The sequence below is a fragment of the Globicephala melas genome, chromosome 13 (assembly GCF_963455315.2).
Source record: "Globicephala melas chromosome 13, mGloMel1.2, whole genome shotgun sequence".
Taxonomy (NCBI): domain Eukaryota; kingdom Metazoa; phylum Chordata; class Mammalia; order Artiodactyla; family Delphinidae; genus Globicephala; species Globicephala melas.
In genome coordinates this window covers 66617523-66635476 of record NC_083326.1, presented here as the reverse complement: position 1 = coordinate 66635476, position 17954 = coordinate 66617523, and the positions used below count along the sequence as shown (strand labels likewise).

At 49.2% G+C, this 17954-nt stretch overlaps 2 protein-coding genes across 4 annotated transcripts in view; both read left to right on the top strand.

The window, feature by feature from the left end:
- SLC35E4 (solute carrier family 35 member E4) overlaps positions 1-17954 on the top strand; it is a 151630-nt gene that overhangs the window by 30023 nt on the left and 103653 nt on the right. The gene's annotated exons all lie outside the window — the stretch shown is intronic.
- The window catches only part of OSBP2 (oxysterol binding protein 2), a 147212-nt gene continuing 136747 nt past the window's right edge, over positions 7490-17954 (top strand). Inside the window, exon 1 of one of the 3 annotated variants that reach the window (XM_060311008.1) lies at positions 7490-8206. In XM_060311008.1, the coding sequence (XP_060166991.1) occupies positions 7551-8206 (656 nt within the window). In that variant the 5' untranslated portion in view covers positions 7490-7550. Of the gene's footprint in view, positions 8207-16281; positions 16304-17954 lie in introns of those variants that run through there. The other 2 variants (XM_030860826.2, XM_060311011.1) reach the window with 2 other exon arrangements.

The following is a 17954-nucleotide window of genomic DNA, read 5'->3' as shown; positions in this document are numbered from 1 at the left end:
ATGCCCCAACAGCCCACGACATGCCTTTACTTGCTCAGGCTCCTCATCTAGAATGCCTCTTCAGCCCCTCAGGGCTCTCAGGAAGCTCTGCATCCTTCAAGCCTTATCTCAATGCCATCCCCCCCACCCCACAAGCTTCTCTGACCGTCTTCTGCCTCCTGCCTGCCCCTCCCCCACCCTGCCCAAGCCACGTGGGTTCCCCTCCACTCTGAACTTGGCTTATCTGTGGTGGCTTCACTCTGCCTTCCATGGTAGATGTTGGATATTTGTCCCAGCCCTTGATTAGACTGTACAGTCTTTGACAGTGGGGGCCAAGGATCCCCCAAGATTTAGTTCAGGCCTCTTCCGTGCCATTTCCCCCACCCAGCCCCACCAGAAAAGGCTGCTCCTTCCTGTGCCAACACATCTGTCTGCACTGAGCATGCAGTTGGCCATTTCTTGTTGCTCCCTGTCTCCCTGACCACATTGTGAATGTCTCGATGGCTAGGATGCTGACTCGTTCATCTCTGCAACCACAATGCCCAGTAACATTGAGTAGTTACTCTATGTTTTTTGAATAAATGTTCATTCCTTTGTTTAATTACAGCTTCAGCACAGTGCACAGAGTAAGGGCCTGGTACATATTTTTTAAAGTTAACCAAGTCCTCTCACTTTACAGATGAGGAAACTGAGGCCCAGAGAGGTGACCTGACTTGCCTAAGGTCATGCAGCAAGTCAGTGGCAGAGAACTAGAGAACTAGGTTTCCCGACTGCCGTGGAGTGGTCATACTGCATCACCACAGTTGCTAGGTAAGGACCTCAGTCCTCTTGGTGGCTTTCAGAAGCCCTCTTCATTCGTCCTCATCCTCATCCAGGTGTGGGGAACCGGATGTCAATGATGCTTTTATTTTCCCTTTTTTTTTTTTGGCCCACTGCTTGGCATGTGGGATCTTATTAGTTCCCCAACCAGGGATCAAACCCACACCCCCCTGCACTGGAAGTGCCAGATTCTTAACCACTGGACCGCCAGGGAAGTCCCCTATTTTCTCTTTTAATGGTCTTCTTTTGAAAACATGATACTTTTCAGTGGGAGCCCAAATAGTCTTTTTCTAGGTTTTTGTCTGTTTTCTTGGCTAAACACAAACTGATTAGAATAATTGACTTTAAATATTTAAATTTTATTATACAAGCAATATGACCACATTTGCCCAAAACAAAAATTCTTCTATTAGATCAACCATTGCTAGCATTTTGATGTGTTTCTTATATTTTGTGTATTCGTTTCATTTCAACAACAGTCTTTTCCCTTGGCACTGTACCTAGAGAAGGGGAAAGGAAGGCTTTGGGGATCCTGGTGTCTTCAGAAGGTCCACAGAGCAGCCCCAGCCCCTCTTTTCTCCAGAATGTCCCCAGGAATTCTCCACCTACTAGATCTTCCCTAATGCAGCCTCTCTGAGACTCACCCCAGTCTAGCCTCTGGCCACATGCACCCTTCTTCCCTAGACGGCTGGCCTTGGCAGAGGGTCTTTGCATCCTCATGCTGTGGCCCAACGGACTGGGGGACCCCTGGGAGTGGGGCAGGTGGGGGAGTTGGCATGTCAACCTAATAAGTCACTTTATAAGCCACTAACTCATCTCAGACTGTGTGGACTTAGTCTTCCCACTTTTGCATGAAAAAACCAGAGGATGTTGTATTTAAGTAAGAAACAAGAAGTGATGAAATTCTGGAGAAGCCGCCTAATTGTTGAGAGAAAAAAAAAATAAAAGGGAAGGAAAATCAGTGAAGGAAGAATGGAGGAGTGTTGGATGGGAAGATATTATTTGAGAAATAGAATCCTGAAGCTAAGGAGGGCCTTAGGGATTCTTTAGTCCAGAGGACACACACACACACACACACACACACACACACACACACACACACAAACAGAACTCTTAGTTCAAATGAAGTCTCACCTGGAAGCCCATTCCAGTAAAACCACTGACATATTCACATTTATTGAGCACTCATATTCCAGGCACAAGGCTCAGCTCTTTTCAGACATGAGTCATTGATTCCTCCCAACAACAAAGTAAGTAATTTTCTTAGCCCCGTTTTATAGATGAGAAACTGAGGCTCAGAGAGCAAGAATCCCACCTAAGATTGGGCAGCTAGTAAGTGACAAAGCCCACCCGAAGCCTGTCTCATCCAAAGACCATCTCCTAAGTGCCATGTGATAAGCTCCCAATCTCTATCACTCTAGTTGGAAGTGGAGGCTAGGGACCCTGAGCCCTCGGGAGCATGAGTTCACAGACGGTGATGTGGAGCCTCAGCTGTGTTGTCAGCTACCTGAGGTTAGGTGTTTCACAGAGAGCTGGACTAAACTCCAGGTCCCCCTTCTACCGGGTAGCTAAGGGGAACTTGTCACCCATTCTGGGATGGACAGACTGTTAGGGAGAGTTAGGCTGCGTTAGCTGTGGATGAGGCACATGCCCACCCAGGAAGTGGAAGAACAGAACACAGGAGTCCTGACCATTGCCCATTAGCTATGTAAAGATGTTTTCAGTTTTGTCCTCAGGAAACCTTTGTGGAATACCCTTTGTGTCTGAAGAACCGTGCTGATGGCAGGGGGCAGATGAATGATGTTCTTTTAATGGGATTGAGTGTTTTGGGTGTACCTTTAATTCTTGCTGAAGACACATTTCCTTCCCTCCTCCCCTTTCACCACATGCACGTCACTCCTTTAGGGTACTTGAAAAGCCTTCCCAGTTTAAAAATCTTGCTAGGTGCACAGTGGACCTAGTTCCTTCTCCAGAGTTCTCCATGACCTGGAACAAAGGGAGGGAACTTCTGTTTACCGAGCACCTGTTACACGCAAGGCATTTTATATCCTACCTCATTCAGTCCTCACAACTGTACTCTTCAGGTATCACGCCCACTTTTAAGGTGAGGAACCCGAGGCACAGAGAGGCTAAGGAACTTACTTGGAGTCGCTAGGTTTGAACCAGGGTGTGAGATGCATAAGGCGTACTCTTTCCACGCCACCCGGCTGCCCCAGTGATGCTCGGCTTCATTGCAAGCACCGCCCTCAGTTTCAGCCATTGTCGGCTGCAGGAACTGCTCTGTGAGGGATGCCCATTCATGGCCCTGGGCCCTGACTTTCCTCCTAGGCTACCACTCTTGGCCATGTGGTCAGTGACATGACAGGGAGGAATTCTTGGGTGAGGACTCGTTCCCCTCATGGCACGTCCCAGCTCCAGGCTGTCAGGCAGGGGCAGTGGCTTCAGATCCCAGCAGGTGGATGTGGAGCAGCCTATCAAGGGGCTAGGCAGCTAGAATTATAGGGGCAGTTAGTCAGGGAGCAGGGGAGGCAGTTGCAGCTAAGAGTGATCCCAAAGTTCTTACGTATCCACCCCATCCATCTATCCACATACCCATCCACCCATCCACTCACTTATCCATCTGTCCATGTGGCACTTCACCCCACAATCAGAACACAAAGGTGGAGAAACTGATTTTCTTGTTTGCTGTGACACCTCTCACTTCTCCCAATCATTGTGGGGAAATGGGGTGACCTGCCGACTGGGAGTGCCTCTGCCCTGATTCACTCCAACCTTGGGCAAGTCACATCTCCGCGCTGAGAGTTTGGGGAGCTGGAAAAACCTCAGAGCTACCTCACGCAGGCCCTTTCTCTTATTTCACCAACGGGTGACAGAGGCAGAGAGTGGGAAACTGTCTTGCCAAGGTCAGATAAGGAATTAGTGTTGGATTTGGGACTGGATGCCAGGGCGCTGCCACGCATTTGTAAAGTGGGAATGGGAATCCTGGCTCTCCTCACTTCCTGGGATTGTAGGGAGGACCCCACGAGATAAGTGGTGGCAAAGTGCTTTGAGAAGTGAGGTCACCAGGGCAGAAAGTCCCAGAGGTGCAACCAAGGCCCCAACTGCGGGGCCAGCACAGATCCCACAATGACCACAAGGGGTCGGCAGACGCACATGCACTCAGCTGGGATCTGCTGGAAGGCGCATACCTGTGAGCCAGGGCCTGGCAGGGAGACCAAATCATTTAATTCCTGGAGACCCCTAGCACAAACAAGAGGATGGATGCATCCCAGCCCAGCCCATTGTTGAATCGGGAAGTGTTATTCGGGTATTACAATTCAGAGCCTGGTCCAGCCGCTGACTCGGGAACTCTGCAGGGCTTTGAGGGCTCAGGGGGCTGGGTCAGGAGCAGGCCTTGACTGGGACCCCCTGTCTCCCCCAGTAACCTTTCTCTGGGCTTCAGCTCTCTAACCTGCAACTGTTCCAAGGAGGGTGGTGCTGGTGGCTGATGTCTGCACTTCCTTCTGTTCCCAAGCCTGGGATGTGGCACAGAGCTTTGCACACATAATGCTCCATAAATGTCTGCTGAGTAAATGGGAGCAACTCCTGCCCCGAGCAAAGCCAGAAAAATCCAGGTCAGCTTGTGGCCACAGATACAAATGTAGATGCTGGTTTTTGTCTCCTTTACCCAGGAAAAGAGATGCACAAACTAAGAGGGAGGCAGGGCAGCATGTAGCTAAGAGCACAAATTTGGAAGGAAGGCCTCAGTTCAAATCCCAGGTCAGCTGCTTTCCAGCTCTATGCCCCTTAGCAAGTGCCCTGTAAAATAAGCCGGTGTAGATTTCCTCTGCTGTTATGCAATTAGATCTGGCTTACCTCTTGTCCCTTTGCCGAATGAGAATATCTGGCTGGAAGCTCTGCGTAGGGCAGAATGAGAAATAGCAGAGTCAGGAGGGCTGTGTTCTGTGGTGCCAACATCCACTATGCAAGCCCTTGCTGACCTCAGGTGTTTCATTCAGTTTCTTTAGAGAAGAGACATGTTTTCTGCCTGGGAGAAATGTTACCTGCACTTTGCAAACTTCAGTGTAGAGAGGGGTAGGGCAGTGGGTTGGAGCAGTTATCCTCCCACCTCCCCCCCACCCCCTGCCCCCACCGTCCGTGCTCCAGGTTGTATGTGAGTCTGTTTATTATGCACTGAGCAGATATGAAAGGATATTGGAAAATATGTGTACGGCATACAAATAATACCCATGGGCTCACAAACCTGTTTGAGGAATAAAATCCCCCATTTTAGTTCCCTGTTCTCACTCCTACCCTCTGCCATAACCTGTTGACTTTGAGCCCAAAGCTTCCCTGGATTCTCTCAAGCCAGCTGGCTCCTACCTCCTCTTTAGCTGGCTTAGACAATGTTCTCAGCTGCTGCTTCCACCTGTTTTGCTCATAAGAGTTCTCATCCTCTTTCCATATTCTAAGCACTTGTTGAAATCTCTCATTCATCAGTGATCCGTCTTTCTTTCTTTCTTTTTTTGGCCATGCTGCACAGCGTGCGGGATCTTAGTTCCCCGATCAGGAATCAAACCCGTGCTCCCTGCAGTGGCAGCTCGGAGTCCTAACCACTGGGATGCCAGGGAATTCCCTCAGTGATCCATCTTTATTTAAAATTGAAACACTCCCAACATGGCCTTCCCAAGCCCTCTTAACTGTTCTCTTTTTCTCCATGGCATGTCACCTTCTAAATGATTTATTTGGTATATTTCTGTCTTTTCTTACTAGAATGTAAGCTCCAGGATGGCAGGAATTTTTGTCAGATTTCTTTCACTGCTCAATCATCAGGGCCTAGAAGAAGACTTGGCATATGATATGAATTCAATGAACATTTGTTAAATAAAGTCTTCTTTCTATTTCTATTGCTGTTGAATGCTTAGTACTTTTGGAATTTTTTATACTTTTGTTTCAGTGGGGTCTCTTTGGGTCTCAAGAAAGATGGAAGGCAAACATGGGTTCTTGTCAGATACCCTCAGCTAAAAGTCTCAGTGTCAGTGGTCCTTAATGTGGAGGGATCATGGACCCCTTTAAGATTATGATGAAACCTACCACAAATCGGCACTTACACTTAAAATTTACGTATAATTTATGAAAACCATACACTTCATCTTAAGGACCTGTTCTCTTAGAACATTTCTGGAAAGATGTGTAGAAACTATCAACACACTAGCCCCAGAGAGGAGGAAGAGGGGAGCTCTTCTTTCATTATATATCCTGTATAGTTCAGTTCTATATAGTGCAAGCATTACAATTTCAAAGTTTTAGAAACCAGTTAAATATTTTAAAGAAACCTATGTTCTAACCCCTTGGAGTGATCACAAGCTCACATATGTTCAGGGGCTAGGGAGGTCAGTGCACGTGGCTTTAGGACAAGAGGCAGAGGTGGCTAAACAGAGCTTGCACACTCCACCCCAAGATGCTTAAATGCAAATGGCATGAAAAACATGGTGTTGATCAAACTTTTCTGGACTGTTTTTTTTAAATATATTTATTTATATTTATTTTTGCCTGCATTGGGTCTTCATTGCTGCCCGCGGGCTTTCTCTAGTTGCGGAGAGCGGGGGCTACTCTTTGTTGCGGTGCACGGGCTTCTTATTGAGGTGGCTTCTCTTGTTGCAGAGCACCGGCTCTAGGCGCGCGGGCTTCAGTAGTTGTGGCACAAAGGCTCCAGAGTAGTTGTGGCGCACAGGCTTAGTTGCTCTGCAACATGTGGGATCTTCCCACACCAGGGCTCTAACCCGTGTTCCCTGCATTGGCAGGCGGATTCTTAACCACTGCGCCACCAGGGAAGCCCGGGATAGATTCTTTAAAATCAGTGATGTTTAACCTTTCTGGGATCACAGACTCCTTTGGGAATCCCATGGAAACTAGGGACCTTCCCCCAGGAAAATGCACAGACAGGTAAAACTCCACAGGCTACTGCAGCATCTTCACAGCCAGCCAGCTAAGGTTACCCAGGCATGTCCAGGAGCTCCAAGAACTTCGCTTTTGGATGCGTTCCTTGTACTAAAACGCTCGGCTTACTAAACTCTTTCTCTATTCCTTTAGAGAGCCTGAACTATGTTGCCACTTGCGGCGAAGTGCCCTGGCCAAAGCAGAGGCCAGCTGGCCCAGGTGGTGGGGCGGTGGCTTCGGGCCCCTGAGCCTGGTGGCAGCGGGAGGGACCCATAGACAGGTAATGGCTGCCATGGGGGGCGGTGGGCGTCCTCCTCAGCTTTTAGCGTCATCCGGCTGGGCCCCTGCGCTTCGGGCGCATGTTCTGGGTTTTGGGGAGCGAACCTGCCCGGGTCAGAGGCGGGGAGCTCCGGCGCGGGGCCCGCGAACAGAGCTGCGCTGGGAGCCGGCGGGCTCCGCATTCATCATTGTTCCCACAGCGCCTGGCACGGGTTGGGGCGCAGGCAGGGATGGTGGTTCAAAGCGCGCCGTCCCTTCCGCGTCGCCCGCTCGCCGAGCTCTCGCCCCACAAGCGTTTCCTGGGCGCCTTCCAAGGGCCAGCCCCGGAGCCGGGAGCTGGCGACGCAAGGGAGGGACGAGGGTCCAAGTCCAGCCCGCTGCACGCCTGGGTGCAAGACCATGCTGGCGAAGGCGGCGCGGGGCGCACTGGCAGCGGAGAGACCCGCGCGCGCCCCTGCCGCGCGCTCGTGACGGTGCCCCCGGCCCCGCCCCAGGCCTCCGCCTCTCGCTTCCCCCCTCCCCCCGGCTCGGCCGCGCTCCGGTCGACGGGCTCCATGGGGAAAGCGGCCGCTCTGTGCCGAGGCGGTGGCTGTGGCGGCCGGTCCCGCGGGCTCTCGTCGTTCTTCACGGTTGTCCCCTGCCTGTCCTGCCACACGGCGGCGCCGAGCATGAGCGCTTCCACGCCCGGCTCCGAGCCGGAGCCCAAGCCTCAGCACCAGGCGGTGCCCCAGCCCAAACGGGATCTGGTGTCAGAACAGGTGTCGGAGCCAGTTTCTGAGCCGGTGCCAGGATCGGAGCCTGAGTCCAGGAAGATGTCTGAGCCAAGGCCAGGGTTCAAACAGGAATTGGAACTGCTGCAGGGGTTGGGGACCGGATCAGGTCACCGGGAAGAGTTGGGCTCAAGCCTGGGGGCTGGGCCCTTCACCAAGGCCCCATCCGAGCAGGTGCTGGCGCTGGGGCCAGTAGTGGGGAGCGTGCCCTTGACCAAACTCGAGTCTGGGTTGTTGCCGGCATCAAAGGCTCCGCGACCAGGGCAGGTGAAGACACATCTTGGGGCTCCAGTGCCAGGGAGTGGCTCGCCCTCCGCTCTCCCGATGGTCTCACTTCCTCTGGACAGCTTCAAGGGCTGGCTTCTCAAGTGGACCAACTACCTGAAGGGCTACCAGCGCCGCTGGTTCGTGCTCAGCAACGGCCTCCTGTCTTACTACAGGTATGGAAGTGTCAGGGTGGGTTGGCTGAGTTTGGAGGGTGGTGATGCTGCAGCCATGGTGACAGAGGGCATCCAGAGTTGGAGGGCACTGCCACTGGCCTGGAGATGTTTGGGAACTCGCACTCCAGCAGGAGAAATAATGCCTCTGGCCAACCTTCAAGGGCTGGGGCCCTGACCTCAGGCAGGGGAGCCCCTGTGGACATGACCTCTGGCAAGCTTGGGTCTAGGGAGTGAGCAGTGACGTTGGAGTGAGGGAGTGATTTGGGACCTCGGGACCCCTCTGGTCCTGGTAGTTGTGGGACCTGGAGCAGCCAGCCAGAGTCAGCCCCCAATGTCCTTGATTCAGGAGCTTTCTGGTTCAGGAGCTAAGATCACTGTATAAGGACTGAGGGGGACAGTAACCTTGTTCAGTCCTTGGGACGCACTCATGGGAAGGGCTCCTGCTCCCTCCTCAGTTGCTCAGACTATTTCCCACTTTTCCTGGTGCCTGCTGGTTGCTGGGCCTTGGCCTGGGGGCACAGCAGGCTCACAGACGCATCAGACATGGCTTCTGCCCTTCAGGAGCCCATCTTGGCATTCCGTGGAGAACCAGGAAGCATCCCACCGTGGCCTTTCTTATTCTGGAAGCAGTGTGGGATTCAACAGTGAAGTCCAGTGGTGTGATAGCTAACACTGTGTTCCATTGAAATGGATTGAAAGGGGGAAAGATCCTGAAGGCTGTCTAGGTATGTTTCCTGGGGATGGTTTAAACTTTGAGATCTCTGATCACTCTATACTATCAATTCTCAAACCTGAGTGAGCACTGGAATTCCCTGAAGGGCTTATTGAAACATCAAGTGCTCAGCCCCCCTGCTGAGTTTCTGCTGCAGTGGGTGTAGGAGGGGTCTGAGATTCAGCTTTTCTAACGAGTTCCCAGGTGATGCTGCTCTGGACCACAGTTTGAGAAGCACAGCTCCATTGTCATTGCAAACAGGAGGGCCCTGCCATTCTGTTTGCTGAAGCTCGGGTCACTTTGCTCACTTCACTCTGCTGGGCAGTATCTCTTCAGGTCAACCACCAGCGCATTTATATGGTCCTTCCTCACCTTTTTGGAGCACAGCTTCTAGAGGATAGTTGAATCTGTGATGCCACTGAGAATTTGGGAGCTCCACTGAACTTAAGTGATGGTTCCCACTCAAAGTGGGGATCACTGTCTTTAATTCCTGGCAGGGGAGAAAGCTGACCTGTGTTTCTATAAATTTATTTATTTTATTTTTGTGTTGGGTCTTCATTGCTGCGCGCAGGCTTTCCCTAGTTGCGGTGAGAGGGGGCAACTCTTTGTTGCAGTGTGCGGGTTTCTCACTGCGGTGGCTTCTCTTGTTTCGGAGCACAGACTCTAGGCGCGAGGGCTTTAGTAGTTGCAGCACGAGGGCTCAGTAGTTGTGGCTCGCAGACTGTAGAGCACAGGCTCAGTAGTTGTGGCACACGGGCTTAGTTGCTCCGCGGCATGTGGGATCTTCCCGGACCAGGGCTCGAACCCGTGTCTGGTGGATTCCTAACCACTGCACCACCAGGGAAGCCCTGACCTGTGTTTCTAATGTGTTCATCTCATGTGGTGTCGTTGGTGCCCCACGACCCACTTGGCTGCAGCATACAGCTCACAGGACAGAGTGTTCTTAGAATTTGGCAACTGAGCAAAAAGAGATCCTTTTCCAAATGGTGTTTTTATCCCACTTCCCATACTCCGTCAGGTGTGTAAACATTTCACCAAGGCATACAATGATAGGGATCATCATCATGATTTGCTATAAATAAGTGTCACTCTGTCTCATAGGCAAGGGACATAACACATAGGGCATGTCGACTGTGGACCACACTCTCTGCTTTATGTTATGTTCATTTCATCCTTGAAATCACACCGTGAGGTGGGTTCCAGGATTGTACAAATGAGGAGTTCTGAGCTTTGCCAGAAGGATGTGGCTTGTCCAAAGTCACTGGGCAGGGTAGGCAGTAGAGAGAGATTCTCACCTAGGCCCTTTGCACTCCAAAGTCTGTGCCTGTCCCAGATGTGTGTCCTAATGCCTGTTCATCCTTGAGTTCAGCATTTCTGAGTTATCTGCATTTTACCAGGTACTACTAGGGGTCAGTAGTTGAGGTCAAGGTAATGTTTATGAGTCTAGGGTCCCACAGTGGCAGGAAGGCCTAGTTCTAGTGGAAGTAAAATCTGACCTTATGTATTTTTGTTTTATTTTAATTGGAAGAGCAAAAAAGTCCCTCTTTTTTTCTTAAGATAACTATGTATAGACAGCTAGCTTTTCAAGATTATCTCAAAAGTACAGATTCTCTGGGTAATTAAGAAAAATTCTTCTTGCTTGCTGATAAGGTTGTGGGGACAAATACTGGTTTTGGGGGGAGAAGGGGCTGGGGACAAGTTTTCTTGTTGTGTGCTTTCACAGTCCAGTGCTATAGTTTCATTTGTGGACATTTCTAGATTCCAGGGTGGGCAGAATTGTTGCTCGACTCACTTGGGTAGGACGAATGATCCCTGACATTTGTACAGCCCTCTCCCTCCTTTAGCCCCACGTGAGGCCGGCCACGAAGATGTCTTCATTCCCATTTTAGAGGAAGGGAAACTGAGGCCGAAGGAGCAAACTTTAGTGGTGTATCCTGAGGCACCCAGCTTGCGGACTGGGCCTCCAGTGCCACAGGAGATGAGTCAGTCTCCAAGTGCAGAAAAAGCCCTTCCGAGGTGGAGCTGGAATCACCACTTCTCCCTGCACTCCAGTTCTGCCTTCTAGAAGACGGCTTTGGTCTGCTCTTCCTCGGGCCTCACAGCACTTCAGATGTTTGACACCACTCTCCTGTCCCTGCTTCTGGTCTGAATCCTGCCTTCCAGACCAGGCCTGGCTGTCCTGCCTGCTGGGCTCAAGGACTGAGCTCCCTTTGGGCCTGCCGCTCCCAGTCCTGACAGCGCAGGTTATCCTGGGTTCCATTTACACCCAGTGCCGGGCATGGGTCACCTCCTCCAACCTGCCCCAGACCCCCAGTTCTCAGTAGTTCTCCAAGTGTGTGTGCTTGGAATAGAGGCAAATTCAGGTGCTCAGAGCTGCAAACAGAATGAGAGAACTTTTATTCATGATCTCCTTTCCTTAGGGGTCAGGTAGAGTCAGCTTTAGTCCTGGGATGACAGCTGGGGAAGGAATCAGAGCTGCTTCTCTTGCTAGCTTCCCTTTTGGAAAGACCACTGTCTAATTTTTTTCTTTTAATTAAGCGAAGTCTGGTGTTTGGAGAAAATGCGGGCACGTGTCTTGTCCTCCCTCCCTGATCCCATCTTCCAGCCTTCCCCGCTCCTAGATAACCATCATCCCAAATCCTGGTCACTGTCCACTTTCTTTTCTTTTTATTTAGTTTTAGCTAACCTATATGCAATTTTTTTAAAAAAACACATTGTTCATTTCAACCATTTGAAACTTTATAAAAAAGCATATTGTACAGCATACGATTTGGGGGGACTAATTTTGACTGCTTTATAACAGCCCAGGACGTGAGCGCAGTTTTTACTTATTCATGCTCCTCTTGATGGGTCACTACAAAAATGCTTGTACACGTGCGGGCGTTCCTCTTGGGTGAAATCACTGGGTTGTGGAGAATGTGAAGGCCAAACTCTTTTCCAAGGCAGTTGTGTCAATTTATAGTCCCACTGGCAAGAAATAAAGAGATTTTTGTGGATCTCTATCCTTTGCAGAACTTGGTATTGTCAGCATTGATTTTGCCAATTAAATGGTTATTGCACTGTAGTCTTGAGCTGCATTTCAATCCCCATTATTTTTACTTTGATAGATAATCAGTGGGGGTTTGGATTAGAATTTCTCCATTAAGTATCGCTTCCTCGAGTGCTTCTGCCCTAGATTTTGCTGGAAAAGCTCATTCGATTGCTCAAGTTTATTCTAAGGGAGAAAGTACATAGTGCCAACAGCTGGGCTTAGTAAATTTATATTATCAAGAATAAAAAGATGCTCTTTGTAAATACTGTCACATATAGAAAGTATTTCTGGGAGGTATGGGTAATTGTTGGTAGGTTTTTACTTCTTTCCAACAATGTGCTAGGAATATAAATACAGGAGACGAGGTTCTTATTCCATTGCCTGGTACTCTTAATCCCATATCTATTTGAATATTTGAATACCAATAAGGGGAATATGGTTTTGCGGGAATATGGTCTTTTTTTTTTTCTTTTTTGGTTGTTAGTTCCCATTTAAAAAATTTAATCCCCAGTTCTCATCTCCCAGGGAACATGGAAGAATTCATAAATGAGGCAGAATTTTCAAAGGTATTAGCCCCAGCAAGTCCTTAAGGAAAGAGTGTTTCAAACATAAGTTTTATCCACATTAATGAGAAGATTGATTTGATTAAACTAAATTCTGTTTTGTTGTATACAAGTTGCCTGTTTGGCGACATTATAAATGACATCTATTTCCCAGGAAATGATTTCAAACAAAATATGAAACAAAAATGTTTTGTTTTAATTTATTATTGTTCAGACTGATATACGGGTAGGAATGGCAAAGCCAGTTAGCAAGGAAGGGCTCAAAGAAATTAGTCTGGGTCTGTAAGAAAGAAGGCTACAGTCAAGTGAAAGTAAGTTTTGAAAGTCCTCTGGCTGAGGAAGCCCACTGAACATATGGTGAGCTGGGCCCACTTTGGGGTGGTGGCCAAGACATCTTTGCCTCTAGAATGGATCAAGTACTCCTTCCTCCAGTGGGGCCAACTGTCAAAGGCAAACTCTCATGGAGACAGTATTTTTTTTTTAAATAAAGTTTTATTGGAACACAGTCATGCCCATTCATTTTGTCTGTGGCTGCTTTTTTTTTTTTTTGCCGCATGGCTTGTGGGATCTTAGTTCCCTGACCAGGTATCGAACCTGGACCCCCAGCAGTGAAAGCACAGCGTCTTAACCAGTGGACCACCAGGGAGTATTTTTAATATCAGTTTAGGTGATGCTTGAAGGATGGAGATGGAAAAGACTATCCAGTTGCAAAGTGTCCCTGAAAACATGAAGTTGAAGGTGCACATCTTCAGGTTAAGCCACTGGGGTTTCCACCTCAGAAGGCGGCCTTATTATATTGGATTCAGCTTTAATTTGAAACATCATCCAGTGTTTCATACTATGAGGCCAGATAGGAGGCTGAAAAGGAATGCCCAAGTTGATAATGTGTAAACATTGGTTTGAAGTCCGTTTCTTCAACGTTTAACACAAGGGTGTTGCAAAGAGCCTGTGAGTGGACTGGCAGAGTGTTTTGGAGAAGCACAGTGCATTCTTAGCAAGGTCTAGTGACATGAATTATGATTTCCTCCCACAACCCGCTCCTCTTCCTGACCTTCTTCTTTCTATGAATAGCTGAAAACCTCTGAGTCATGCTTGCTGCCTCCTACCTGCTTCACCCCACATCAGGTGGAACTGCTGAGCCCTGCCTGTCTCCTTCCTATCATCCATCCTTCCTCCCCATTCCTAGCGCCACATCCTGGCTCAGGTCTGCCTTCTGCTGAGCTGGTGCCCCAGCCTTCAGCTGTTGCCCTGGACAGGGTCCCCGGTGTGGTGCCACCTCCCGCCCTGAGGGCCCTGGATTTGCCTGTCTTCTCCAGGCATCTCTTTCAACAGTTCCATCCCCTGTGTTAGCAGTCCCCCACTTTGGGTTTTTCCCATTTGAAATATCTATAGTAGCCCCAGACTGACCTAAGGACTACATCTTCCTCCTTTGGGAGTTTACAGGGTTTGTGTATGGGCATCTCTGCAGACAGCTTTGTGCCAAAGGGGCACCGTGGCCAAGTTTGGTATCTTCTTCGTGTTCTACATGAAGCCTAGCACGGTGCTTTGCCACTGATATGCCCTCAGTAGCTTGGTTAGTCTGAATGGATGAGTGAGTGAATGAATGAGAATTGCTTGCAATTTTATGGGGTTTCAGAAAGCAAGTATGTTAGTGCCAAACTCGGACTTTTCTTAATTTGTTTTCAATTTTGAAAACTTGTTTGCTGAAATAAGATTGGGAAGATGAACTGGAGGTTGCCGGCTTAGCCAGGAGTGCTGGAAAAGTGATAGTTATGAAATGCAGATTATTTGGATATGTTATGTTGACAGATTTGAATGTGTTGAAATAGGCTCCTCCATGAACCAACAGCCTTGTATCTGTGGTCCTCATTTGTATTTCCATAGGGTTACAAGGGTTTGTGCATGTTGTCTCTGTGTTCCTAGGATGATTTGTCACTTCATAAAGTGTGGCAGTGACTGGATGAGTGGGGAGTAAAGATAAAGCTTTTAAAAGGGCTTTTCACAATCCCAGAGCTCTTTAAACTAGTTTCATGTGCACCCGACGGTTTGCTTTGCATGTGTTATATGTGCAGGACCCTGTGGGAAGCAGGCTGTGTGTCAGAGGTGAGGCCTCTGCCCTAAAATGTTAGATCTAACTGGATAACAGGCCCTCACAAACATGGGGTTCTCTGTGATGTCAGAGCGATTTCCAGTTCACGCTTGCGGTGAGGAGTGCAGCCTCTTCCTTATTGTCCTATTACATGGGGGAAGAAGTGGGAACTCGTGGGCAGCACCAACCTGCTGACTCAGCAGGTGCTAAGGTGCCCACCCACCTCACATTGGGGAGACTCCTTGCTGGGGTGCCATGTTGGGGTCTCCAAGACTAACCCAGATTCAATGACCCCCTGGGAGGACTCCCAGCACTCGGCTCGATGTGCGCTTGCAGCCTGCTTTATTACAGTGAAGGGAAGCAAAGCACAAGCAGAAAGGGAAGAGGGGCAATGGATGAAATCTGGGGAAGCGAGGCACAGGCTTCCAGGGCTCCTTTCCCAGTGGAGTCATGCAGGACATGCTAATTCCTCCAGCAGCTTGTTGTGACACATGTGTGAAAGGTTGCCAAGCAGGGATGTTTGGTAGAGACTCACACTCAGGGATTTTATTGGGGGTCTTGTCATGTGGGTACCCTCTGCCTGGCACGGTCCCAGAGTCCAGGCTCCCAGAAGGAAAGCAGGTGTGCAGCATGGACCATACATTGTTTGCACAAGCAGTTTGGGTGTAGTCAGTCACGCTTACCAGTTAGGGGAACCCCGGGGTGTTGCAGGAGCTTGCCAAATCCAGACTCTTAGGGCCAGCTTTGGATGCAGGCCTTTCAAAGGATGAGCAATCTCCGGCTCACCTCCTTCCTCCCTGCAGACTTCAGTGACGTCAGTCAGGTCAGGGCGGGCACTCACTCTGGTTCAAGGAGAGCAAGTGCTTACACTTGGCTCTGAGTGGAGAGGGGCTTCTTGTTTCCTGCCAGGCTTGCAGGGCGTCTCACACAGCTCGTGGTCCACTGCTCTGTGTGCTGAGGGCCTTCTCTTTGGGGCCTCCGCCCACGTGGTTGGCCCTTGATTGCTTCTCAGGCACTTTTCTTACCTAGACCTCCCCTAAGGCCCTTTGGTGGCCCAGGTTTGCTAGTGACAAGGGTACACTCGCCACATGGACCTCCTTCCTCCGCAGGACCTTCCCTTTTGTGCCTTTGGTGGAGTGTCTGGTGTGAGTTTTTCAACTCCTGCTGACCCTTTTACCTTCTTCAGGGAGGGTCTGTTATTCTAAGATTGGGGCCGGCGAGCAGTCTAGCACATTGTGACAGCAAGCGTACAGCAGCTTTGGTTGTATCAGTCATTGAGGGCCAACAATGTACAAGGCAGCTTGGGAGACAAGCACATGTACTGTCATCAGCCCACTGGGTGGAGGAGGAGGAGGAGGAGGAGGGAGGCCTGCATCCATCTTGGCCCGTCAGTAAGAGCCAGCGGGTTCAGGCGCAGTGCCGTGGGGCCTCCCAGGGGCTGGGTATTCAAGCCTGTGGCTTTTACACCTCCTGTAATCTTCTGGGATGCAGTTGGCAAATGATGTCAATAAAGAAAGACAGGCCTGTGAAAAGGATGTGAGGTTCCTTAAACCAAAATCAATATCTCCTTATCCCAGGGGGAAAGAGATACGGAGGAAATGGGCCTGTTTCCTGGAAGACTACTCTGGATACTGACACGTGGAGAGGAGGAGATGGTAGGAAACATCCCTGAACAAATTTGAAATTGGCAGCTTCATGTGTGGTGAGTCATGTGCCAGGTGTCACCCACAGATGTGGCTTTAGGAGGCTCATCACACACACGAAGCAAACTGTCAGTGAGTTTTAGGGTCATGCTGGGTGCTGTATGCTTTTCTTCTTTTACGAACAACTCTTCCCCACGTATGTTTCCGTTTTTAAGTGTTCTCGGAGTCCTGATCACTTAGCTTCACTCCTCTTAGCGCCTCGTCATGTGCTCAGCCACAGCTCTGCACCTCAAATGCTGATTTAACAATCTCGACTCACACCATTTGGTCTGCATTGCTGGGCCGTTGCCTAAACCAAGAAGAGGGCAGGTGGCATTGCTGTGCTTGCATCGGAACCTGCCAGATTGTGTGGTCCTTTGAAGCAGCAGTAGGTGCTGTCTTCCTAAAGTATAAATTATAGTTTGTGGCTTCCCTGGGCTCACCACTCACTGCCCTTCCCAGTCGGATCTCCCCACCCTCCTTCCTCTAGCCTTGACTCTTCTTCTGCCCAACTCGCCTTATTCCCCCTCTGCAAACCACATGCCTTTCACTCTCTCCTCCAGATCCCTGCACCTGCCACCCCCTGCAGCAAGGAGAACCCTCCTCATTGCTGCACACATCCTAGCCGAGCAGTCTAATTCCAGGTCATCTCAGCCTAGACCTGCCTGGATTCCCCTGCCATGAGCTGGGCTGGAAGAACCATCCTTCCTCTGATGCCCCTTTGTGTGTTGTGTCATTTGGCCGTGTACCCCTGTTAGCTGGATGTTGGTCTGTCTCCTCCCCACCAGAGCATGGGGCTGTGTCTTCCCACTGTAGTGTCCCCTGAGGGGCTGGGCATAGCACCTTGTACTTGTAGATTCTCAAATTTCAGTGAGGTTTTTTTTTTTCCCCATGGAAGACACTTTGTAATTTTAATCTTTCTGCATGTTTTAAAGACCATGAACATGCAGCCTGGACTATAGCAGTAGCTCAGGGGGAGTCACTGAATTGCCAGGAAAATGGAGTGACCACGGTGGGCTACACATGGCCCAGCTTTTCAGCTCCTTTTCTGAGGCTTATCCTGATGTGATGATATTGAGAGCTCACTGTTTTCATTTACCTTTAAAACTCTGTGTTATAAAGAATTTAAAACATATATAAGAGTAGCCAATAGTATAATGAGCCCCCATGCACCCGTTATCCAGTTTCAACAGTTATTAACTTCCTGGCCAATCTTGCTTCATCTCAGTGCCCCCACCCCACACCATTTTGAAATGAACCACAAATATCACACATCACCTGTAAATATTTCAATATGTATCTCTAAAGGATGAGGATTTTAAAAAACACATCCACAACACCATTGTTACAACTAAAACAAATTAGCAATAATTCCTTGTTATCATCAAATATCCAGTTAGTGTTCAAAGTTTCAATGGTCTCAAATGTCATAAATTTTAAAAAAATGTTTTATTTTATATTGGAGTACAGTTGATTAACAATGTTATGTTAGTTTCAGGTGTACAGCAAAGTGATTCAGTTATACATATACAAGTATCTATTCTTTTTCAGATTCTTTTCCCATTTAGGTTATTACAGAATATTGAGCAGAGTTCCCTATGCTATACAGTAGGTCCTTGTTGGTTATCTATTTTAGATATAGCAGTGTGTACAGTACATGTCAATCTCAAA